We start from the raw sequence: 27,794 nt of genomic DNA on the forward strand, positions 1-27,794 counted from the left end.
TAGAGTTGTAACTGAGCCATGAGAAAATGTTTTGCTTTCTATTGTAGCTTCAATATATCCTAGAAAATTCAAAAATGTTCCATTTGCTGTTTTAACCTCTAATCCGAAGTCTTCTAAACTATGTAGAAAAGGTTTGTTGGGTAATTGATTATAGAATGTTTCAGAAATTGAACTGACCATGGAACCGCTATCTATAAGTGCTTTTGTTTCTACGCCTTCCAAAACTACAGTCGTTTCATTTGACGAACCTACAAGTCTGTTCATAATGTTGACATTAGGGCAATTTCCAATGTTGTTGCCTTCATCATGCCCTGCGATGGAAGCACTTAAGAGTTTAAATCGTCCTTAACTGGCTTTTCTTTTTGATCCTTTTCTGCTGGTTTTCCTTCTGGTTTCTTTCTATCATCCTTTCTGTCTTGGTTGCTTTCTTTTTGTGATTTAGGTGGTATTTTCTGTCGGTGGTCTTGTCTATCGTAATACTCCATATAATATGGTCGTCCTGGTGGCCCATAGAAGTCACCAGAATACTGTCTTCTGCCTCTAAAGTAGTTTCCTCTATTTGGATTTTCAAAGTAACGTGCATCTCTAGTGTAACCTTTATTGGAGTTTTCTATTCCACCTTTCTTAATGTTAGATATCTCTTGTTCTAATCTATTCATCTTATCCATGAGTGATTGCATCATATTCATTTGTTTGTCCATATAAAACGATGTTGTTTTCATGCTTTGTTGTTGCATTTGTATTTCGCCTCGTTGACATGCTTGTGTTTCTTTGCTAACATTCACTTCTGTAGTCTGTGTGTTTACTGGCTTCACACTTCTTGTGTCTGATGACGTTCTTTTAATTTCATCTTCTTCTACTCTAGCCTTCTTACGTAGCACTTCAAATGTCGCATCAGATTCGTATGTAACTCGAGTATTGTTACGGAGCTTTTCACTCTTCAAACCTTTCCAGAACCTTTGTTTTAACAAGGCATTCTTCTTTCTTTCAGGTATTTCACCGGTCTCTACTGCTAGCTGCATAATTGTTTCTAGCCTTAGTGCCCAGTCAGATGTGGTCTCTTTTTCATCTTGCTTAGCATTGAAGAAGTCCTGCATTATTGAGTCTTCAGTTTGCGTAGTGCCGTATATGTCTTCTAACTTCTTGAGTATAACTGCAGAACTAGCCATTGGATCTATTGTCAAAAGAACCTTTCTTGTATGACCCTTCAAAGAATTTCTTATTGTCTGCGCTATCAAATACTCTGGGTAGATTCCACTCTTAATGATACATTCCACCTCTATCTTCCAAACTTTGAAATCATTTCCATCAAACTGAGGAATTTTTGGTTTTCCAAATCCACTTCGATTACTGTTTTGTTCTACCTTTGTGAATTGTGTGCTTTCCTTCTCTGTGTCATCATGAATGGATTCTTTTCTCCTTATATTTTCTCCAACTTGGTCTGATAATCTTTCTTCTTGACGTTTTAATATCACAATCCTTTGTGTTCTCAGACTTTCGAGTTCCATCTTTTTCTGAATTTCTTTTTCAAGCCTTTCTCGTTCCGTTCTCTTCTGGCTTAATTCGTCCTTCGCTATTTGCAGTCTACGAATTCTTTCTACTAATTGTCTTTCTTCCTGTTCCTTTATTTCTCTCTCGTATTCTATCTGTCTGTTTTGTTCGTATAATTTTTGTAACAGTTTTTGTTCTCTTTCTGTCTCAAATCTCACTCTTTCTTCTTCCATCCATTGTTGTCCTCTAGGGTGATACTCTCTATATTCTTCTGGAACAATATTATATGTTGCGTCGGTACATCGACGTTCAATCTTTGGTTTAACAGTGTCATTTCTAATCCCTCTATAATCCTCAAGTTTGATATCCCCGTAATTTCCTGTATAACCATGTACGTGTTCATGCATATCTGTTGAATCTGGGATAACATCTTCGTAATTCCTCCGTCTATAATATGTGGAGAATCTCCCATCATTTATATGAGTATCAGCTTCAAAATATGGTTCACTGACGAAATTATCTTTAGGTTTGTTATATCTGTACTCTCTTTTATCGGCACCACCAATTTGTCCAAAATCGTCTTGATAATAACATTGTTGTTGTCTATTTTATGGTTTGTCAGGAGTCTGTCAAATGCTACTCTGTCCAAATATAAACACTGAGTTTTCAACCAGTGGTTAGCGCCATAGTGCTGCCATTCTGTTTATATGTTGGACTATAATCACCTTTATCATTACCTTTGTCTATATCTGATATCTCATCCATGTAAATAAATCTGTTCGATATCCCTGTCTTTTCTGGAACTATCTTAACGTTTGTGTTTTCGTTTCTAGTACTACTTTGCATTCTATGTTTATCACTGTCTTTGTACTCTTCAACCGAAGGACTATGTGTACCAGTATTTCTTGACGAACCTTTCTTTGAATAATCACTTGTTGCTTCTAGGTTTCCGCTATTGTTTTGGCTTAGCAAATCAGCGTTTTGTTGTCTTAAGACCTCCAACTTTTCATCTAGAACCATCATTTCTTGTGATAAGTCTATGCTGCTATAATCAATATCACGCGTCTGGAATTCATCTGAACTTTCTGGTTGGTCAGCATTGATACCTTGTCTATCAATGTCAAATGAAACGCTTTTTCTTCTTCCTACTAAATTTCCATTTAAAGATGTATTTTCTCTTCTCGTACTAACGTTTGCCCTATCCTGTAGTATTTCTCTGTTCTCATAATCTGGCGTTCTCGATACCATATTGCTATTTTGTTCTGAACTGTCATCGGCTCTTCTGTATGCTTGATTAATTGTGCCATTTGACTGTAATATTCTAGTATAACTGCCTTGTCTATCTCTGTCACTATCTTCTGCTTCGTGCTGGTTCGTATTTGCTCTATAGTTATTTGAAGGCATTCTAATCTCTTGTTCATTTCTTGTTTGTAGTTGGTCTCTTATAGCATCTCTTCTTAACTTTCTGCTTTCTCTTTCAGACATAGCTCCTTCCATTGTTCTTTTAAAACACTGCCACAACTCTTGTAACTTATTTCACTAAGTTGTATCTTCACAATATATCACTTGGCCAATCTATTCTGTTCACTTCTCAATATGTTACTTCACTTTCACTTCTCTTAAGAATACTTCACTTCGTCTTCACTTTTTTACAATACTTCACTTCGTCAATCTAATATTCTACTTCACTTCTACTTCCCTTCACAATACTTCACTTCACTAATCTGTTCACTTCACTTGTCACTTCCTAATATATTTCTTCGCTAATTCGCTTTTCACTTAACTTCCCTTCAAAATACTTCACTTCGTCTTCACTTCCACTTCTCTTCACAATACTTCACTTCGTCAATCTAATATTCTACTTCACTTTCACTTCCCTTCACAATACTTCACTTCACTAATCTATTCACTTCACTTGTCACTTCCCAATATATTTCTTTAATTCGCTTTTCACTTAACTTCCCAATATTTCACTTCATCAATCTACTTTCTCCACTTCGCAAAATGCTGCTTCACCAATTCACTTTATCTTCACTTTGCACTATATCTCTTCACCACTTGACTTCACAATATTTCAATTTAACAATTCACTTTCTTTTTACTTCACGAAATACTGCTTCGCCGATTCACTTTTTCTTCACTTCACAATATATCTCTTCAACACTTCACTTCACAATATTTCACTTCACTTTAACAATTCACTTTCTCTTCATTTCACACAACGCTGCTTCACTAATTCACTTTCTCTACACTTCACAATGTATCTCTTCACCACTTCACTTCACTTCATAATATTTCAATTAACTTTGCCAATTCACTTTCTCTTCACTTCACCAAACGCTGCTTCACTAATTCATTTTTTCTTCACTTCATAAAATGCTGTTTCACTTAACTTCACCTCACAATAGTTCACTTTGCTTTATCAATTCACTTTCTCTTCACTTCATAAAATACTGTTTCCCCAGTTAACTTTCTCCTCTTTTTACTTCACAATATAAATCTTCACCAATTCACTTCGACATCAATTCATTTCACTTCACTTGACAATATTTCACTTGGCAATTCACTTTCTCTTTAATTTTCAAAATGCTGATTCACCAATTCAATTTCTCTTCTTTTCACTTCAAACTATATCTATTCAACAACTTTATTTCTCTTTACTTCACAATACATGTGAATCTCTTCACCAATTCCCTTCACAATATATGTTTTCACTAATTTATTGTCTCTTTACTTCACACTTTACACCAATCTACTTTTTCTTCTCTTTACAAAATTTGTCTTGTCTTTGTAATGCAATTTTATATATTTCAAATCATATTTCCGATTTCAGTGTGTTTGTATACCGTTTGTAATAGTGTTTTGCTTTTTTATTTATTGTAGGTATGTGTGTTTTATTGATATGTGATATAGTGTAAATCAGTTCTTTTGAAAAAAAATGAAAAAAAAAAATTGCCGGTCTGAGCTGGATTCGAACTTGCGACTATCAGATCCGTGGTCTAACGCGCTATCCGCTGAACCACTGACTCTCTATTACTATAACGCTATTTTTCCGATAGTGATTACAATTACCACTGTCCGCGGTCAGCTAAAGGATTACGTTCGATTACATTTGCAGTGGCGTAGCTAGATATAAATCAATATCGATCGATATGACTTTATTTTGCAGATGTATTGTAAACCTGTATTTTACAAATTACCTGCAAAATAATTTTGTCAGCGAACATTCACGATTCGCGATGCAGCTGCGATTGATTTTCTATTTTATACCATATTTTACACAGTACTGATTTTAAATGACAATTTTGAAGATAAGATGTCTCCAAATTTGTCAAATGTGATTGTAATTTTTCTATCAACTTATTTCTATAAGTTGAAGAAAATTGATCTCTATATTTAGCTGTACCTTTACTTAATTTTGCTGACTTTAAATCTTAGTTAATGCTCTACCAGCTGAACACCATATACTCTACTTTCCTAAGCTATTTATTTATGCTAATTGACCAAATCTAATGTTAGTGTGTTGCAGGGGCTAAGTGCAAAGTATCAATCCTATTTGGGACTTGTACACAAAAATTTACTTTCCTGAAAAAAAATCACACTTACACAAAAATACACTTACCAAATAACATATATAACATACAATTTACATACAGAATGCATATAATTATATCAATGATAAAATATGTATTATAAATATATTATAACACTTGTTTATTTTTTTTATTTCAGTTCTGCAATAGTTATACACAGTTGATTCTCCCTGGAAGCTTGATCCACAGAATGAAATGTTACTTTGGACTGGTCCTGGAGTAGTGCAGAGTCTGCTATATATGAACACTAGCGATAAAGTTGCGCAAATGATGTATAGATAATAAGGCCTTATTGATAAATTTAAAGCGAGTGCACTCACAAAACCTCTGATCAGATGTCTGTAACACACTGCCAATGGCTATAGGATGATCCTACATCTCAGTCACTTCATGTGCTCTGTATTGATCCGTGCTGTATCTCTAATCCAAACACCGTTGGGCGCCACTGTCGCCGGGCCACTCATTCGGGGATATAATGACAACATGGGTCGACAGATTTTCAATGGGTTTAATATTGTCATGGAAACATGGAAAGATACGCTCCTGTAGATATATTTATATATAACTACAAAATGGATATTTAATGTTTCAGCACAAAAATGGCTTGTTTACATTTTCAAAGTATGGCGGATATCACTTGATCGAATGTGATTGGTTAATATGCTCGTGCGGGGAAAATCAATACGTTAGATAGATTACAGGTGTAAGAGGGATAAATATTGGTAAATGGCTAATACAGGTGTACGACTACCAATATCTAATACAGGTCTACGACTACCACTACGCCTACACAAGCTACTATCTCTATAATTGGTGTTCAGATTTACTATTTGATTGCAGTATAATGTTATTATGACTAGTTGTATATTTATTTATGTCTCTGAAACAGAATAAACATTAAAGTATACAAAAACATACATGTTATAACATAGTTATACATTAACCCTATGACATAATACCCTGTTTCGATGACCATCACTTATCTGACCGGCATTGGAAATTAAAGTTAATGTATACCTATTAATTTTAAAAAGTTAGTGAGTCTTAACAAATACGACACGAAAAACCATCTGTTGCGATAATGGACTTTTTTCTGGACTTTTTCGTTACTCGTCACCAACAATAATAAACGTTTGTGTAGAGTGTATCGAGATTAGCTTACATGTTTTTCCCTGAAAATAATATTCCCTTAAAAGATGGGAGACAAGTGCATTTACATTTGTCCCTCAACAAGATCAGTAATAATGCCATGAAGCTTTATTATTCTTTTTTATTTTGGTGTAGCCATAACTGATGAAACAAGTTAAATAAAATGCATCAATACTGCACTCCTGAGATACAAAATTGCGATTGCTAGATCTCGTTGTGATATTTTAAAAGGTTTGATCGCAAGCAATAGCCATATATCATGTAGATGGCATTCATTTTGCCTCATTAGGGTTAAATTGCGTATTATTCGTATAAGCATCATTCCAACCAGTTTCATCGTATCACGTATGGAGAAATATAATGAAAAAAAATGTTACATAGCAGCTGCTACCGTTCAGAAAAGCTATTAATATAAACATATATGTTCTCTTTTCACAATTTTTATTAATATTCTTCTACATGCATTAATTCCATTTCGAATTATTTCTATTTTAAAAAGTAATCTTAACTAATGATTATAAAACAAAAACATGAATATCTAATCTAGATGTTTCACATTTCAGCAAGTGACTATAATTATTGGAGAAGTAGGAGAATAATCTAACAATTGTATACTAAATCTTGTTAACATGCATACTTCATGCATTGCAGATTTCCGAAATAATTTCATGTTTCGCTTAATATCGTACTTTACAAATATTATTATGATAATGATACGCTGTTGATTTTATAGCTACATCATGCGTTGAGTGTAAACAATAAACTCTGTTATTTATTAACAATTAGAATTAACAATGACAATGTTGATTGCTACATGCCATATGCGAAAACAAGTGTAATGCAATATAGAAAATATTTTTTGTAAAAACAAATAGACGAACATAACTTCCATTAGTTGTGCAAATAAAATTCGATTTATTGCAATTTAATCACACTTAAATGTATTGAACTAAAATATATAAATCGGTGCTGCCAATATTATGTAATACCATACAATTATTCACTAGTGAGTCATTGAATATGATGATATATCGGCAGATGACATATTGACAGAGGCGTCAGTGTTTTGTTAAAATGTCACAGATTAAAAATAGTTTTTTGTAATTCTGTATAATTATATTCTTTATATTGACAAAATGAAGATAAACGAGCGATGACATTTTTATAATTTAGACAAAATGATTATCATAAGTTTAGAATTTATAATGCACATTTTGTTTTATTTTAATGCAGGAAAGTGATAAGTATACTAGGATGTTTTATGCTTACAACTGTTTTAAAATACATTCTATACTTGTACCTATAAATGCATCTTAATAGAATAATAGCAAACGTACAAAATGTATTTTTTTGTTGTTTATTTATAGAATTTTGGGAGGATAAAATCAACAATTTGCTTATTGGAAATGTTATCTAAATAATATATCTGTAAACATAATTTGATCGAATCAGTAACAAATACATAAAGTATAACTAGTATTATCCATTAAACACTGACCTTTTTCGTAATCGACAAACTCTTAAATATAAACTAATACGATTCGCATTTTCGTGCGCTATCATTCTTTAAAAATGTTTTTGAAGACAAAACTTAATATGTTTTGGTAGACAAAATTAAATTAGATCGAATGGCGTATATTTAAGATAACTAAAAAAAAATCGTGGCTGTTTTAAAATTAACTTTAGTACTACAAATAATGTTTCGCTAACATATGCATATCTTTGTAATTGTATGATCCGTAATTTGCCTTTCTCGTACTTTCACTATCATGCTACTTTGTAATGCATGTTCTTTATAATACGCAATTTGCAATGACGAACATAAAAAACATTTGTTTTTGCTTAAATAGCTTAGATTCTCATATTTTTATTTGTTTTCAGGTAAAAAATGAATGAGTTATATATTCTAAAACATAACCTTTGACTAATTGATGACAAATTAAATATAGAAAGACTGCCTCACTCCTATTTCTGTTTTATTCGATACAATTCAAATGATATCCTTAGAAATGTCCGCTGGTCATTTGGTTATTTGTGAAAATAAACATGTCAAAATAAAAAGTGAATTTGATTAAACGTGGCATAATCATCATTAATATTTGGATGGATTCAAATTCACTCACTTAAAAATGCATAAAAGTTTGTACTGAAATCATTTATAAAGTTAAGAAAATCAATCGAGATGAACGAATTGAAACAATAGAAAAGCATATTGTTTGTTTATGAGAGTATTTGGTGAACATTCTTGATCTCTTTGCACATTAATGTTAAATCATTATGTCATATCTGAAATGATAAAAGAAGATATGAATTCTGAGTTTGACAGATAATAGTTTCGCGAATAATACACAAATAATACACAAAAAACAACCATCGTTAATCAACCTCGCGCCAATATGTCAGTACAAAATGCGAAATACTTTTATTCCTATCAACGAAACATAGATTATACAGTAGCATGTGCATATTTTCACTAGATAAAGACGTAAGTGTACTCGTTGTGAATAGATATATAATTGACTAAGTAATTTTCTGAGATTTTTTTAGACGCAGTAATTAGATTACAAGTTTGTATACGAGGTGCCTCTTCCTGATGATATATCTTGAAAACACGCAATGGTGTGTCTAGAATGATTCGGCTCATTATAAACAGGCAACACAATATTGTCAAGTTTGTCTTGCCGTTTTTTTAATTCCAGATTGTTTTAATTTTTTACAATAAGTAGTAACCACTTAACTAAGTATCGTGTTGTTTTGCCACAAACTTGTATTATTATCTTATATTGGTCGCATAAAATCTAGTTCTTGAAGAAATTAACGAAAACATTTCAATATAATTACACCGAAAAAAGAATTAACTGTAAATATATTGAATTAACAATATAATTCTTAAATACTTTCACGAAAATGACATAATTTGTTTGAATTCCTTAACAACATATACAATCATACGAACTACTCCTTTTCCAGCATTATTTTATTGTTAAATGTTTCGTGCAATAATAACATTCCCTCTTCATCATCTTCATCATCACATTATCGTCGACAGAACACTTTTGTTTTATTGGTTTTAAGACATCACACTGAGATATAAGCAACATTGTTTATTTCTAAAGTTTCTTTAAAGAAAAATAATACAAGCTTTTGCAATTAGATGTATATTTTGAACTTTCAAGGACATGATGATTTACGTATTTCCGTGTAGATAATTGGCTCGTCTATTATCTTATTTGATTTATGACAAAGAAAAAGCACGTAGACGATGAAAAGATTTAGATAGGTATATTCAATAAAACCAATTACATCCCTTATTTTTAATGATGATAAATTTGTTGATAAAAGAAACAGCTCAATAAACTGTCTTAAAATTATTTTTTGATAAAATAGATAGTTTAACATCGTTGAAGTATTTGTATGCGTATTCCCTTGTGAAGTATTATGCACCAAATGTACTCTTTTACTCGTCACAACAGTTTTAATCTCAATACTATGATAATGATTTTTCACACATTTTGAATTCCGCGTTTTAATCTGCAAGACATGAATGTAAAACATTATTTTACAGTATACAAATTTATATACTGTTCAAAAACTTCAAAATATATTTTATGTGTGTAATAATAATAAACTGGCACTTATTTTAACATGACTTGTCGATATGGTTTTTCTAAATGATGTTTTGTTCTTTTTGATGTTGCTTTTTTCCCAATAAAACTTATTGAACATTTCATCAAACTCCGGTAGGAAAAGTGGTTTCTTTTGATTATAGTAATTTTGGTTAAACCAAACCTTATAACTTACTATGTTAAAGACGTAATGAAGAATTGCTTGAAGTTATGAATCATTAAGTGTATGATTAATTTTGTGTTACGTCGACTGATATTTATAATATTTGACTTTTCTTGAATTGATATGATCAAATTTACTTTGGTAGATGAATTAAGTTTACTGTGCAGTAGTACAAATATTGAAGCATGTTAATACTCATTAAATATCATTTTTTCCAATTGATTAGTAAAAGTCACTGATATGGTACATGTGGTATAAAGAAAAACAATGAAATATTTGCATTGAAAGTCATATTCGTGTTTTTTTTGTTTATAAAGTTTTGATGTTAAGGAGAATACAACATAAATTTATAATGATTGAATTACAACATATTAACTTAAACTCCAGCAATATTAGTACATTATCTGGAAATTATATGCTTATGAAGAGGAAACAATTCAAGCAAATGTTCTGCTTTAATTTTGAGTGCTATGTAAGTATCAGCTTTTCCTGAACATTTACAATACTTGAATAAATGTTTGTTTATATATATCTATCTTTTTTATTTAAAAGAAATAATTTGTATCCATGATGTTGATTATCTTCATCTAAGTTTATAAAATGATGCCTTGTGAACACCTATATTGTTATCTATTGGTCATTCATTGGTTCGATGAAACAAAAAGAAAACAACAAAAAACAATTAGCCTATTACCAAGGTATCTGTCTACCATTAATTCAACAGTTTAATTAAATAGTCATGTAGCTCATACACATCTCCGTTTGCTTCTTCCACTTCTTCTTTTTCTTTTTATGGTTTACCAATTGATTACTCTTACCTTAATTCGGTTCAAAACTGTCCTATTATCATTTTGTAAATTTCATTTTCCGGCATTAACTCGTGCTTTAAACTGTTTACAGATTCTAACAATATGCAGTTATACCTGGTTTTTTTTTATTAAATAAAATTAAGCATCTGACTTAGTATTAATATGATATTATTGCGTTTCAATTTCCATGATTTACATATAGTAGAGATAGTAAGTTTTCCGTAGACTAATCAATATGCCAGCAACAATATTTTCAGAATTGATATTCGATATTTGTATTTGTGAAATCGGCTTTTGAAATTGCAAACATACATTGAATTTAAGACCATTTACACATTTGACTCACTACTGCCTTTATTGACACAGCTTTGAACCTTGCTTTTTTCGATTTTAGTAAACTGTTTGCACGTTTCCAATCAACCGTTTGGTGATTCAATTTTCCGAACAATGAATGCGTTAAAAAATGGCGTTGTTTCTCTGGTGTTCAGTCAGAAAACACCTCATCTCCTGCGAAGTTATCAGTCGGAGTTCTAGGGTGAGATGACTTTCTCAGCTTTGGTACTGTAAAACACCTAAAAGTACAAACATTTTGTAATACACAAGGACATAATTTCAGGGTTATTTTGTTTTGTATTACTCTCAGATAAGAGCCTTATAATAATAGTTTTATATTGTTTTTTTTGTAAGATCATCTTGTACAATTAGACTGTAAATTGACCGCCACTTTGATATATTTATTATAGATTTTGCCCCAAAAATGAAAAAAAAGATATGTGCAAAGCAGTTAAATAAATTGCATAACGTTAACATTGTTATGTTTTATATTCCTTATTTTGTTCTAAATTATTTTGGAGCATTTCATCTTAACCTTTCACCGCATGATCATATTGTGGAAATGGCCGTTTTCATTGAAAAGCCCTCTTTTACAAATTCAAACTGCTTTGACACTATGAATAATGCTTCAATATTGATGCAACTTGGCACAAATGTTGACTGTACCATATCCTCTTTAACAGCATGCTCAATCTGAAATGAATGGTGATTTACCAATAATGGATAATGAAAAGAAAGTGTTTAGGATGAAATATAAAAACTATTTATAAAAAGACTGCCTTACTCAACTGAATGCTACCGATACATTTCAAACGGCATTTATCGAAATGTCCGTAAGTCATGTGGAATACTGGTTATTTTTGCATACTGAAATACAGATTGAACTATGGCAAAATCGAAAGTTAAAAAGGGCACTTGTCAAGACAATACGATTCTTTAACTTTATTAAATTGTCTTTCTAACAAAGAGCTTATTTCAAAACAGAAGAAATAATTTTGAGAATGTGTTGTTCACCAGAAAAGGATACCTTCATTTGTTTATCCATCTTTTACATGAAACATTCATTAAACATATCGGGTCTAGCCTCAGTATCAAATTACAATATTACTTTGTTACTTTATTGTAGCTTTTGAATGATTGAACGTACATAATTATTTCTTTCTCCTCACAAATTTTGAGATGCTTTGTAATCCTAATACCATGTCATTTTATTGTTTTTATGTGAGATTAATGCCCCTACCTGTTTGCCCATGTACTATATTTTTTGCTTTAATGGCTAAAATGAAAGTCAGATGCGCTCCATACTGTGCACCGGACTATTGCATGAACAAATACTGTACTGTAGTTGAATAACCTACATAATTCTGGTGCCTTATTCATATTTTGCTGTTTGCCTTTATCATATAATAATTGCACGGATAATGAAAGAGGCATTTTAGCATCATTTTTAGATTTTAGAGAATACACTAATTGTTTCCTAAATGAGAGTAAACGGTAATATGCAATAGCGCGGAAAGTATAGCTCGGCCAGATGAAATTACATAATTATGTTTTAACATACCTCTTAGACTATTTAAACTTTTTATTTATCGCATAAATTGTCATTACCACAACTTGACACGATATCGTTTGAAGCATATGTGAAAGTATGAAATTTTGCAAGTTACATGTAACTTTAACAATATGCAAATACGAAAAATACTATTTGTTTACAGCCAATAAAATCATAGGAACTTTTCCTTTTCCAGTTTCGTGCAAAGAGAACATACCTCTTCATTATAACATTATCGCCGACAGTTTAACATTTTTATATGTTTTTGTTATTTAGACTTCACAATGAGATATAAACATCAATATTTATTTCGGTTGTTCTTTTGAAGAAAACATATTACAAGCTTTTGCAATTAGATATATTTTATTAACTATCAAGGAAAGGACCATCCTACGATGGTTAAAGTATTTCCGTGTAGATAAAAGGCTAGGCGATTGTCTTATGTTATTTATGACAAAAGAAAAACATTAAGACGATGAGAAGATTTAGGTATGTTCAATACAAACAATTGCATTGCTTCTTTTTATTGTTGATTAGTTGTTTATAAAAGTACTAGGTAAACATATTGCCAAAAAGGTATTTTGGATAAAAATAATAAATAAGTATCGTAGCTGTGAGAACAATCCATTTTACACACACTTTGTAAATTCAAATAATATGATTTTTTCACAACTATTGAATTCAGCATTCCATCTGTAATGTAAACTATTTATATCTAGATATCAAATATCATCAAAATAATGTCTGATTCGTTTTATTGCAATCGTCTTTGCGTTCTTTTTAATATGATATATAACAACACATATATGGTAACTCTATCCCGATAGACGGTACTACAATGTATTAGGTAGACAAGCATCACTAACCCACAGTCAAGGTAAATGTCTTCTATTATTGTAACCGTTTAATTGAAAAGTCACTGTCCTGCCTTTGGGTAAAAACATTCTTTGTTTCTACCATTTCTTATCTGATTGAAATTGCAAAGTTAATTTATATCTAGTATTATTACAAAAAGGTATAGAATGCAACACGGCAAATCATCCGTTCCCATCATGGTCTTTTTCCTTAATCATAAACTTTTGTGTGTTTAGATAACATGTTTTTCCCTAAAATAACACTCCATTAAAAATGGGAGACAAATACAGTTAGATATCAATTTTGTCCCTGGACATGATTAGTAATAATGTCATGAAACTTTATCATTATAATTATTTTATTTTGGTGTAGCCATAACTGATAAAATAAATTAAATCAAATAACCCAATGCTGCACTCCTGAGATATAAAATCGCGATCTAGTTCTCGTTGAGATATTATAAAAGGTTTGATCGCAAGCAATAGCCCTACATGGTATTCATTTTGCCTTATTAGGGTTAAATTAAGTGTGTATTATTCGTATTAGCATCATTCCAACCAGCTTCATCATATCACGTATGGAGGAAAATGATTAAATTAAACTGTTACATAGCAGTTGCTACAGTGCAGAAAAGCTATTATATATGCATGTATGTTCCATTTTCACAATATTATTACATTAAATATTCTTATACATACAGCAGTTTCATTATAAATATTTTCTTTTTTTTCAAAAGGAATGTTTACTGATAATGACGAGACAAACAGGTGTATCTAATCTAGATTTGTTAAGCAAATTCGACTATGAGTATTGAAAAGGTAAGAGAAAAATTAAGCAATTGTATACTAAAGATTATTAACACACATACTTCTTTCATTTAAGATATCCGAATGAATTTCATTTTACGCTCATCATATTTCGCAATCTTTATTATATTTATAATTAAATGGATAAGATATTATTTTATAACATTTATAATGATTTTTTTCTTTAAATGACTTTTAAGAATGTTGATTTTTCATGGATGACAATATAAATGTATTTTTTAAATTACCCTTTTTCTCTTTCTATAACAATTTCTAAGCTTGTGAAGCAAAGGTGAATTTGTTTATATGTTGAAGCAGCTTCTTCTTCGTCTTTGTACATATACCATTTACATTTTATTCCAAAATTGCTAAATTACTTACATGTGCATGATTTATGTTTGGAGAAAGCGGTGAAATTTGTTCGTTTTATGTTACCTGTTTGAACATTTCAATATTTTTGTAACACATCTGTACAGCTATTTTGTACTACTACAATTAAAAATGTCACAATTTTCTGGATAAATGTTGAATTATGCTTAAGCCGGTGATAGTTGTGTGGACGATAACCTGTACTTTCCAGTACCACCCATGAACAGGCTCGATCAAACCGAGCCTGCAACATTTTCTTTTTCTTCGTTTTGAGCGTCCTTTAGGGATTAAGTGTCCATCTATTATGTTATGCATGACTTGGTGCAATTCACGATGTTGTTGATATATTGTTATATGCTGAAAGAAACACAACCTCAGGATTTTGCTGCAACATGTAATTAAAACTCAAAAACTAGTTCTGACACTTCTTAATTCATGACTTTAGTTAAAAAACGGGAACGACACAAGCAAGACGTTGGAGATTTAACTTTACCAGACAAGAATGCAATTTTTATAAACGGAATAGTTTCTCAGATGTTCAACGAGACAACACCGAATCTCCCAAGAAGTAATTGAGTTGATTTCTAGTGTGAGATGTTTTGTAAGATCACACAAAGTTTGCTACAGTCCAACATTTTATGTAATGAAAAGTTCAGAAAAAATTTACAAATTTGTACAGCTATTTTGTACCACTACAATACAAGTGAAAAAATAAATGTTTTTAATTGATGTTAATATAATTATGTTTGACATTAGTCTACTTTCTAAGAGTTTATAAATCCCAGTAATGTTTAAGATCACACGAGGTGTGATACAGTGCAACATGTTATTCCAGTTTAAATCATTAAAAAGAACTATTTTACTTCTCGCGGAATAAAGTTTACTTATAAGATTTATTTAGAAGTCCCGATTTCACCTTAACCTGCAATGAAGTCATTATAATTTTCTTTTAGTTGTATTGTGCAATTTGACTTTTAAAATTAGTGCATCATTTTGAAATATTTACGATACACAGAATGATATGAAAAACATATGTCCCGAAAGTCTAAGGTAAAAAGGAAGGTGCAAAAGTGTTTACAGCGCAACTGATGTCGTTAGACTTTTACTCATTCATCAATGCTTTCTTTGTGACGTTCAATTTATGAATTTAAAAGGCATTCATAAATTAAACAAGTACTCAGTTACGACATCATTATACACATTTTATTACGAATAATTATTCCAATGTGATAATCATTTGATTATAAAAAGCAGACTAGCATTTAAAAGACTACACCAACAAAACAAGTACCAAACCGCTTTATTGTTTTAGTATAAAATGCACTCTTGTCTTGTCCAGCAAGTTAATTGTTTATAACAAATTACAGCTAAAGATTCTGTCGGAATCAGAACTATATTTGTACCGCCCAAGACGTAAAAAACACTTAAAATTGTTTATACTGACTAGAAAAAATCTCCGAAAAGACCGCTGTATCTTGCGGTAAATGAAGCGTTGCTTCTGTAGAAATATCTTACAGAATACACAGCGTTTGCATCTATAGACGAAGTGTATTACTTTTTATATATATTTAAACCTCTCAATTAAACGTCTGATAATGAAGTGCCAAGTCGACATGTTTTACAATGGTATAAAACAAGTAAGTCACTATTCGATTTTTTTTACTTGAAAGTACAAAGCACATACTCAAAGGAGACTCAGAATGTATTTTGTATTAAAACACCACTTGGAAGATTTAAAATTAACACTTCACTAGTATGATTAAACAAATTTTGGTTCGGATACACTCATCTCTTAACCTGCTAAAATTTGCCCTAAATTTAATAAGTTACAGCATATTCAATGATTTACAGATATCACAACGCTTATATTAAACTACCGTATTAATTATTGAAATGTGTGGTAGCATGACTCTATACTGGTTTTAAATGTTTTTCATTTTTTGTAATGAATTACATGTATTACGTTATTATTTTTACCTAAACTCAAGGGTTTGTTAAAGACATAGATGGCATGCCTTACATAAAGGTCAAGATTACATCTCTTATATACTGATAGGGTCTATTAATATAAATACTTCGAAATAGCCGTCTTTATAAACTGCATTATACATACGTTTTGTACGTTTATTATTGTACAACTGCATAATTATAATATTAACGTAATTGTGGATACAAGGTACGTATGGTGCTGGAATGTTTCTGATTTTCATTGGCCAATCAAAAGATCTGTTTACATACAAAAACGCGTGGTTTTCTGTTTCTGTAAGCCTTAACAGTCGCTTACAACACTGTTTTATAGAAAAGCCGAAACTCATGAAAAACTTCTAGTGACATTATTTGTCACACTTGTTTAATCGTTCTATTACATTGTTTGAAAATATAACATAATCAACAAAGGTAAATTATCTTCCAAGTCTTGCAAAAACAATTTTCGAATACTGAAACGAGACAAATATACATAAAATGTGCTATTAAAAGGTGCTCTGTGAAATACGAGCATATATCTGGACAAGTACAAAGCTAAAAAAACATAATTATAATGACAATAAATTTGGGGAAAACATTACCGATTCAATACAACGCCAGCAGAATGAATATATCCGGTATACTTATGTAAAATATTACATAGTGAATAAATTAGCCGAGATGCCTATTTTAAAACGGCAAAGATGTAATTTAATCTGTTACAAATTCAATAAGTACGTAATTTTACCTTCGTTATCTTAACGCAGTAAAATGCGCATATTTCTCTATTAATCCCAAAACGCTCTCTAGCATATTAAACTATACTGACGTAATTATAAAACAGACAAAACAAAACTAAAGTTCTTTTTTTAAATAGCGAAAGTTAATAGATAGCTTGGATGAGTTTGAACATGGGTCATCTCGGATGAAAAAGTAGGTCACCGGAGCTAAAAATAGAAAAACTTTGTTAACACACTAGCGGTCACATTTTTGCCTCAATCATCATCAAACTTGGTCAGGATGCTTGTCCGAGATGACCCATGTTCGAACTTATCCGAGCTATCAAATAGATAAGCATCCTGACCAAATTTGATGATGATTGAGGCAGAAATGTGACCGCTGGAGTGTTAACAAGGTTTTTCTATTTTTAGCTCCGGTGACCTAGGTTTTCATCTGAGATGACCCATGTTCAAACTCATGCAAGCTATCACCTAGACAAGCATCCTGACCAAGTTTGCATAAAATGTTATTCAATTTTTAAACATTTGTGTTAAACATTGGTGTGTTTGCGTCATCACTGTAATTATCGTGCCATATCAAGCATTGTTAATAGATAAAACATATAAAACAGTCAATTCCCCTACAACTATCCCCATGAGCCATCATTATTAGTTTATATCAAAACTCTGTAGAGATCCATTGTCTGGTTTTCAAATATATATGTACCTGTAAAGTGATTATAATTATTCTGTTTTATATTATCATATTATATTTATAATTATCAAAATTCCTAAGCTTGGTATCAAGTTTTGCAGGCTCTACATTTGCTTTCACCTTTAAAAATGTCCTATACATTGTTGTAAAGAGTGATCTATTAGACTTTCTTTCAATGAACGACCAATTATTATCTCCAGCTGCATCTATTATTTTATAGAAAGAATACAAACTGACTTTTTAATTCAGTGACTCAGTTTCATTAGGATACAAGACGTTTTTTCCGCTTTCACTTTCGCTTTATAGCGCGATTAAGTATGTGCACTCTAGAAAAAACATTATTGTCCAAATCTTTTCAAAAAATACAATTCAATTGATAACAACCGCTTACATATTCTCAAAGAGATTCGATAAAATATTTTTATTGTTCAGGTTATTTGTGTATGAGAATATATAATGGTAATTGATATTGCAGTACATGTAGCTAGAATACACCGACGTTAAGATAAATTAATGTACAATCACTAATGTCCATAAATTTAGACCCCATCATGACGAAACCCAATAAAGCCATTTTGACAAAGGCAAAATATATCAGGTCTTAGAGGTTAGGACGTAAAAGTTAGAATCTTTATTATTGAAATCCGTGGGTTCCTATTGTTCACAGTATGTCTTTGGAAGGTAAATAAAATGAGTCAAATGCTTATTTGAATTTAGATTGTTTAGGTGTACATGCTTAGCATAATTGATTGATTTTGCTTCATTCCACAATACAGCTTGTCTTTGAAGAAACACCTGAGATGTATATTCTAAGATCTACGTTCTTTGAAATAAATTCTTTAATATAAAATCTAAAATAAAGTACATATAATTGAGGCTCTGGAAAGACACACATAATATGTTTTATTAATATATGTTTTAAATTTGATTGAAATGTCCTGGTTTTACAAAATACATAGTGTTTCAGTACAAATGAAACAAATATTGTTTTGTGATTCACTGGGATCATTTTGACTTTGATCTTAGAACTCAGATATTAGAACTTAGATCTCAGATCTTAGGAAATTATAGAGTGTATTATTGCAGTCAGGTTATCATCAATATCATCACATTCAAATCCGTCAGAAAGTACATGTACACCTACGCAGATGATAATAGAATAACAACCTTCCATTAGTAGTTGTTTAGAATTGGACGTTCTTTTAGACCACCCTCCACGATATCTTATTTCAAAATTGTAAGTCCTTAAACGTAATAATCTAAACCGAAATGGTCTCAATAGACCTTCTAGACATACATCATTGAGCTTTTTATATTTTAAACACTTATATGCGCATTAGAAATCATCCATAGCAAAACGGTTTTAGTTATAATCAAAAATTCAACTTAAAAAGTAGGGAATGTGTCAGTTCTTGTCAATAATTATGTATTTTCAGATATTTCCTATGTAATCTGTTTCGTTGTTTTTATTGTTTCATAAACAAACAAATGTCACATGTTGCCATGTAACGCCGCACTTTGTGGCCAAAGTGCGGTAAACTTCACAGCACACTTTGGAGTCAAACGCACTTTGGAGTCAAAATCCAGAAATGAACCCCAAAGTATAATATGCAGCATCTTGGCGTATACAGCTAACGGTAAGCTGCTTTCGGTGTATTCTTTATACGGTTGTTAATGTTATTTATTGTATTCACACCAAACATATTTATATATGCATGTATCTTACATTAAGGCCATCATTCTATGACACACATAATGAAATACAAAATATAATTAATTGCAAATTGGGAAATAAGCAGAGCGATCATCTGTTATTGTTATCCTCTTTATATATTTCGCCAAGTACTCCATTCTTTATTTTAAGATAACCCTTGGCATTAACAACAACATATAACTTTAAAATATTACATACATTCATTTTTATTGATTAGATTTTATAACCCCAAAGTGCAGTCGTTTGTCTGATGTTAGAAATTGTGTATGTAACTGTGCAACGCTCTTTGGGGTCAAAATGTGAACCCAAAGTGCGTAACGCACTTTATGGTCGGACCCCAACGTACGTAACGCACTTTGGGGTTCGACCCCAAAGTGCGTTTGACCCCAAAGTGCGTTTGACCCCAAAGTGCGGTGTTACATTGCCATCTAAATCATCGGCTTCTGCATAAATATAGATACAGATTAATATATTAAACTTTGATAATTACGAAATTACCTAATTTTCTAGATATAAACGTAAATGAGATTGAATTCACTAATTAATGTACAGTATGTTAACGTTTAAGTAAGATTGGCTTTGTATTTGTCAAAAGTTGAATTTCAAGATTAACAGATAAAAAAAAAACCAAGGTACCATAAGCATTCTTGATATAATTAAAATTACCTTGTGGGATTCAAAACACACAGCGTAGTGCTCCAAATGCTATTTTAGTCAACAACCAAAACCACTCGCTCACAGACGCCTATATGACTTAGCAATGCTGAGATCATCTCTCATATGTAGCATATTTCACATTATTTTTTTTCAAAAACGAAATACGTATAAAAAGTGTATTTAACAACTTATTTTCTAAAACAGGAACACTTTTTGTTCAATTATCAGTGCGTATATCAATATTTAGATTAGCATTGTTTTCTAACGTAGTTTATCAACAGTGCATTTGGATTTAAATTACAACAATTTAAACGGTTGATCTTTGCTGTTAAAAATTATCATTTAGATAAATAAATGCAGGTGCATGTAAATGAAGGTAAAACTGTTATCTTTACTTTTTAACTTAATTGAGTTAGGTAACTTTTTTTTTCTTGAGAGAGAGAAAAAAAAAACACGACGGAATTGATGCTACAAAAAACATTGTAAATTGATAAATACCGGAATAATAAAATCAATAAAACATATTTAACATAAAAATCGTAATAACAAACCTATTTGTCTGTAAAACATCATAAACAAGCAATTATCATAGTATTGCAAGCAATCCATAAGTCCCCTACCGGTTAGAACCCCAGCAACTTTCTGATGGGCCATTGGCCAGTCAATTTTACCAGTGAATGAATGACATGAATGAACTTAAATCTTTTGAGTTCTAAGTTTGTCTATATCACAGTAATGTGTTAAGTTTCCATGCCTAGTAAGGAAATTATGTTTATACAACCTTGTCATATTATTACGATGTGGGATTTTAAAGTAAATCCTATAAGGAATGAAGAAGTTGGAGTGAATAATACCAATTTCTCGAAAAAAATCTAAGTTCAAGGGGGACATAATTCTGAAAATAGTCTTGCTAGAGTATTTAACCTTCTCAAAAATGTTGAGTGATAATAAGAAACATATATATGAAGTTTGAAGTAGATACATTAGGAAATAAAGAAGTTATTTAAAAAAGACAACATTTTTTTTCATAAAAATTCTAAGTTCAAGGGAGGTAATACTGATAAGTATTGTGCTAGAGTTGTAAACCTTGTCACATATGTGGTTGATGACCAGAAACTTATATTTAAAGTTTGAAGTAAACACCTTAAGAAATAAAGAACTTATAGTGAAAAAGCTAAAAAATTTAAATCAGAAATCTTGAAATTCAGGCTATTTGTTGCCATAGCAACCAGAATTTTCAACATAGGAAGAAAAGAAAACGATGTGCATAATCTCCACACTGCCATCTACCCATGTTTCAAGTTTCATAAAAATATTTTCAGTACTTTTTGAGTTATCACTGGATCCAGTTTATGTGTTAAATTTGCCATATTTTCAGACTATTTGTTGCCATAGCAACCAGAATTTTCAACATAGGAAGAAAAAAAAAGACCTGCATAATCTCCATACTGCCATCTATCCATATATAAAGTTTCATAAAAATATTTTCAGTACTTTTTGCGTTATCGCGGGATCCAGTTTTGTGGACGGACGGACTGACAGACAGACGGACGGTAAACCTAAAGTCCCCGACTGACGGACTGACAGACAGACAGACAGACAGACGGACGGAGGGTAAACCTAAAGTCCCCTCCGGTTAAACCGGTAGGGGACTAATTACCAAATAAAGGTCAAAATATGCAGAAATATTCGTAACTACTCATGTCACACAAAAGAAATATGGTGATAAATACCGTCATTCATTGCATATACTATGTAATTCAGTGTAATTCAGTAACTGAATTCTGAACATTTTTACTTTTCTGAAAATCTAAGCACAATTTTTGCAAAGTTGATTTTCTTGAATTTTTACAGCTCATCTGGTGGCATGCAGCTTTAAGGGTTAATAAGTATTTCAGTTATACACTAACAAGCAGTGAACATAACCAATGTTACTAGATGTGGTACCAGTACAGACCTGTTTTACCACAAATAACTCACATAATCTCCAAATTGAGTAACAAATGGCATTAGACACAACTTTATTTACTGCACAACATCAGCCATTCCAGTTCAAAACAAGCAATTATCATAGTATTGCAAGCAATCCATAAGTCCCCTACCCGGATAGAACCCCATCAGCATTCTGAAGGGCCATTGGCCATTCACTAATGTGTAAATTTTTCTCTATTTTAAGTAAATTTGTTGGAAATGTTCTTTAAAAGTGATCACAGGTAAAAGTTTTTATGAACAGACAGACAGACGGACTGAAGGACACTCTAAAGTTAATATTTGAAACATCCCTGTTACCAAAATATAACATTTTAAAAAGCAAAATTCTTAAAGAGGAGATAACTCTGGAATCAAAGATGCAATTTCATAAAATGTTTCAGCTCTTTTTGACTAATCACAAATATTGTTATATTTGCCATGTTTTAAGCCCTATTTGTTGCCAAGGCAACCAATATTTTTTCAAAATAGGAAGAACAGATAAGACATGCATAATCTCAAGACTGCCATCTACCCATATGTCAAGTTTCATAAAAATATTTCCAGTACTTTTTGAGTTATCACTGGATTCAGTTTATGTGTAAAATTTGCCATATTTTCAGTCATAGCAACCAGAATTTTCAACATAGGAAGAAAAGAAAAGGACGTGTATAAACTCCAGACTGCCATCTACACATATTACAAGTTTCATAAAAATATTTCTATTACTTTTTGCGTTAACACTGGATCCAGTTTATGTGTAAAAATTGCCATATTTTCAGTCTATTTTTTGCCATAGCAACCAGAATTTTCAACATAGGAAGAAAAGAAAAAGACGTGCATAATCTCCATACTGCCATCTATCCATATATCAAGTTTCATAAAAATATTTCCAGTACTTTTTGCGTTATCACTGGATCCAGTTTATGTGTAAAATTTGCCATATTTTCAGCCTATTTGTTGCCATAGCAACCAGAATTTTCAACATAGGAAGAAAAGAAAAAGACGTGCATAATCTCCATACTGCCGTCTATCCATATATCAAGTTTCATAAAAATATTTTCAGTACTTTTCAAGTTATCGCGGGATCCAGTTTTGTGGACGGACGGACTGACGGACGGACAGACAGACAGACGGACGGACGGACAGACGGACGGACAGACGGACGGAGGGTAAACCTAAAGTCCCCTCCGGTAAACCGGTAGGGGACTAAAAACATTTTATTATACAACATAGTTTTTTATCTATGTGAAGCTTAAATGATATGAGAATTATCATTCAAAAAAAAGAAGCTTAAATGATATGAGAATTATCATTCAAAAAAAAAGAAAAAAAAGAAATACAACGTGTAAATTAATACATACTTTTGTAACGCCTTTTGTAACTTGCATGTAGACTTTTACCGCTCGAAATTTTGTCATTAAATTGAGACCGATTCATGAGTCAAAGTCCCGCTGTGTCGAACTTTTTACGCAAGTCACTTCAATTTCGACTTACCCAAGTTCTACTGTATAAATAAAGTACATTGTAATTTCGATATAGTTTACCGTCTTTGACACTTTAATTAAAGAAAAATATCACTGCAGGATTTTGTTACTGTTGATAAAGTATATATATAAAGTATATAAACAACATATGAAATATCAGAAAATTCACTCAATGAAGTATATTAATATTTGTAGCATTAACAACAACATATAACTTTAAAAATTCACTCAATGAAGTATATTAATATTTGTAGCTTATTGATGAAGGAATGAATTAACAATCACTTATGATTAATTAATTTATTTGTAATCAAGGAAGATGCCTTCAAATGATCTTGGTAATTTTAAGAAAAAAATAGCCCGTCTAAAAAGGAAGACAAATAATCTATTGATGGTTTTACGGGCAGATTCTTTACAAATGACTTACTTATATAGAAGACTTGTTAATTGTCTGGTAAGTAAAACAGCATAAAATGTTCATCATGTAGAGCACTTTGTTTAATTGAGATGAAACACTCATTTTTATTCTGCTGTTTTTCCTGACATTTAGCGTCCCCTTTTCACTTTTTGAAAATGAAATGAAATCATGTTTTCGATAAAATCTAAGAAAATGTTTTATTTCCATGCAGATTTCCTTTTTTTACTAAAACGCAAAATGTATATAGAGATATCATTCGATTATTTATTCCGGGCATTGGTAATAAATCAACATGATCAATGTCTGGCAAGTAGGTCTAGTGAAGGCCTGTAACACAAAATCAACGGAAAGAAGTTTCTTGAACTTATGATATAAATGTTTATTCAAACATATTATAGTAAATTGATTTAGAAGAGAATGTATTAAAAAGGTTATACATTCAAACATCACAACATGCGGCTGTAAATTACATATATTTGAAACGCCACAAGTGATGATAACGTCAAGAAAATTATCCCGGACACAAGACTTTGACCTATTGGTAACGCAAGAGTTGGCGGAACGTACTTCAAGTACAAATGTAATAGCTTGCATAGAGCACTCTACAGTTCTGTTGAAAAAAAAAAGTATGTAAATTTTATTGAACAATGTATTTAAACCATGCATGAGTTTCCTGTTAGTCTTGAGTTTGCGAATGTATTTTGTTATTTTCTTTTATATTTTCCCCATTCCACGGGGTTCTGTCACGCAATGCAAAAAAATCATTCACCCTTCATAGTTTAATTACATTGTGGACATTTTCAATAAGATGAAATAGAACGTATGCTTTTCTACTATAATATTTCTCATAGAAAAAGAGCTCAGAACATATTCGTTTATTGTGTAAAATACACTTTAAACATGTTATTCATGCATCATTTCTATAACAGTAACTTCTCCAAGATGTCTGTATTGCTATGTTTGGTAACTTAAAGCTTTTCGATCGCACACTAATATAACAGGAATCATCTCTTTATACACAGCTTTTTAAAGGCTTTCTTATTGACTGAAAATACAAAACGCATGCGTTGCTTTAGAATTATAATAAGATAATTATATAACTTTTAAAGTGCGAGATTCGCGTGCCGTCTGATCATTATACATATGCATTGTTTTTAATTAATTCAATCCATATTATAAAATATTCAAAGATTGACAAATAATCTTAAGCATGGTTTGGGTATCTATATACAGTTTTGTGAGTCAAACATAGGCAAATACACTCCTGCATTAATTGCATAGTTTCCCTACTACTTCTGCTCTAAATTCTTACAGAACGTATTCAACATCCCCATACGTATCTATAATATATCACGACAAATTCAGGAACATTGATAAGTTTGCTTTACGGTATCGTTCGAAATGATAATAAATGATTTGAATGACATTCTGTGTCGGAATGAAACAGCGTTACTGATCAGTTTTACTTTAACTAACATTATGTGTTAATGCAGAATTAAAAAAAGAGACACAAAGTAAACATGTTTTTTACGTTTCAACATTATTATGTTATGTACACGGGGAATTCGAAATCTATGCTTAATGATGGACTGAAACAATTTCCAGAATGTCTACATGATTATTTCACGTGAAATGAAGCATCGTATGACTGAACCTGAGAGCAATCTAAATTACTAGAAGAGTGGAGGGTATGTTTTGTCAATTAAAAACTATTTGTTTTTATATTATAAAATATATATAACTATTTAAGATCGTATAAAAACAATGTATGTTTTTCAATTTTACAGTTCTGACGAACAATCTATCTGTCGAACTGCATGATTAATATTTTTTTCTGACTGCTACATTTTGTAAAGGTCGTTAACAATTGAGGATCTGTACAACAAAAATCTTTATAAGTCCGGCTTATTAAATATAAGTAATCAAAATATTACTTAACGTCACAAAACCGCACATAAACATATAGATACATAACTTAGTTTTGGGCTTTTTGAGTATTTAGCATGGTATCATTTACATAAAAATGAATGTGTCAGTTTTCAAACTGCCAGTCCTTTCGCTTCCATCTAGGTACAATTGACTATAGGTTTAACAAAATTTAACATCAATTTAGTCTAACTTCAATCTCATTTTAATAAAGTAATGTAATTGAATCAGGACATATGACATAAAGAACAAAATGCATGCGCAGTAAACAGAAACTATTGTTCAACATTAGTTTCATTTATTTTCAATCGAAAAAATCTAAAAAAGTCAGTGTATATATTAGTATACCCAATGTGTTGTCGACTCCTGCTTGGAAAAAACGAGTGTAGGTATTTTAGATAAAATTAAAAATATCATTTACTGTTCAACAATGTAAATTGGTATCATAAGAAATAAACCGTTTTCACAGCATGCTAAGTATTCGAATGTTTGATGATTGGCACAAATACAACTTTGTTTTATTATGTTTATTAGTTTAACAGATATTGTTATAAACATGGTAATACTTAAGTTTAACAAACAGTTTAATATCCCATTTACCACCTTGAATAATAATGAAAGTTATATGTTACGAAGTTTGTAATATTCTATTATAAAAGTTTGATAAACGTATCGCTGATAAAAAGTCCACAGCTCAAGAGATTATAATTGGTATTTAAATAAACCATGCTTACTGTATTGATATATTTTATCCATCGATATAAATGGTAACAGCATTGTGTATGTTGTTTCCAGTTCAAATTGTTTATTTTGATATCATAAATTGAGTTACATCCACTTCATCAAATTGAATGGCTTCCGGCTAAGTGGTAAGGGGCGAGAGATGTTACACTTTTTCTTTATCCTTTATGTACAGACCCAATCATACCGAGTCTACAATTTTCATATAATTTTGTTGTGATTAATGCTTCCGAGAGATTACCCTTCTTCCAGTTTTTTAACTTTCGTTTTGGTTTTAAAGAACTTGTTGGTCATAATTAAAGTTAATGACGATTTATCAAAATCAAAGTTAATGGCGATTTACTTTTAAAGGACTTGCAAGTATAGTTCAGAATACGAAAATACATCTTCTAGGTCCCAAATTTAAAAATTTATTAAATATGAGCGGGAATTATTTTATTTAAAAAAACTCAAAATCATTAATTGTTAATTATATACAAACTATATCATTTGGTAAAACTTTCTTCGATTTTAAAAGCTTTTTAGCTTAAATTTGGAATTTTTTCTTAATGTAGTGTTATTTTTTTCAAAAATTTTCTGGGGGGTTTTAGAAAAGCAAAGCCCCTCACAAAATATGAAAAATGCATGGTTCAGGGTTATCATAAAAATTAACTATTATACTGAAAAAATTTGACCAGCTGTGATAATATTATGAGGAAAAATTTTCTAAACAGCACGAAAGAACAAAATTTAAAATTT

The 27,794-nt window shown here is 31.0% G+C and overlaps 1 protein-coding gene across 1 annotated transcript; it reads right to left on the minus strand.

Moving 5' to 3' along the window:
- Nucleotides 1-326: 326 nt before the first annotated feature.
- On the minus strand, nt 327-2,988 carry LOC132723594 (golgin subfamily A member 6-like protein 22). The gene is made up of 2 exons (XM_060708345.1): nt 2,229-2,988; nt 327-2,071 (listed from the first exon to the last, which is right to left on the minus strand). Exons 1-2 carry the CDS (start codon nt 2,986-2,988, stop codon nt 327-329), a joined length of 2,505 nt encoding a protein of 834 aa, XP_060564328.1.
- Nucleotides 2,989-27,794: the final 24,806 nt, after the last annotated feature.

Source organism: Ruditapes philippinarum, unplaced genomic scaffold (assembly GCF_026571515.1).
Source record: "Ruditapes philippinarum isolate M1 unplaced genomic scaffold, ASM2657151v2 ctg1712_1_1_1_1, whole genome shotgun sequence".
NCBI lineage: Eukaryota > Metazoa > Mollusca > Bivalvia > Venerida > Veneridae > Ruditapes > Ruditapes philippinarum.

Coding starts and splice junctions, on each gene's coding strand:
- LOC132723594 (XM_060708345.1), bottom strand. CDS start 2,988: ATGGAAGGAGCTATGTCTGAAAGAGAAAGCAGAAAGTTAAGAAGAGAT. Junction 2,072..2,228: donor GATATCAGATATAGACAAAG/GTAATGATAAAG, acceptor GTTATTATCAAG/ACGATTTTGGACAAATTGGT.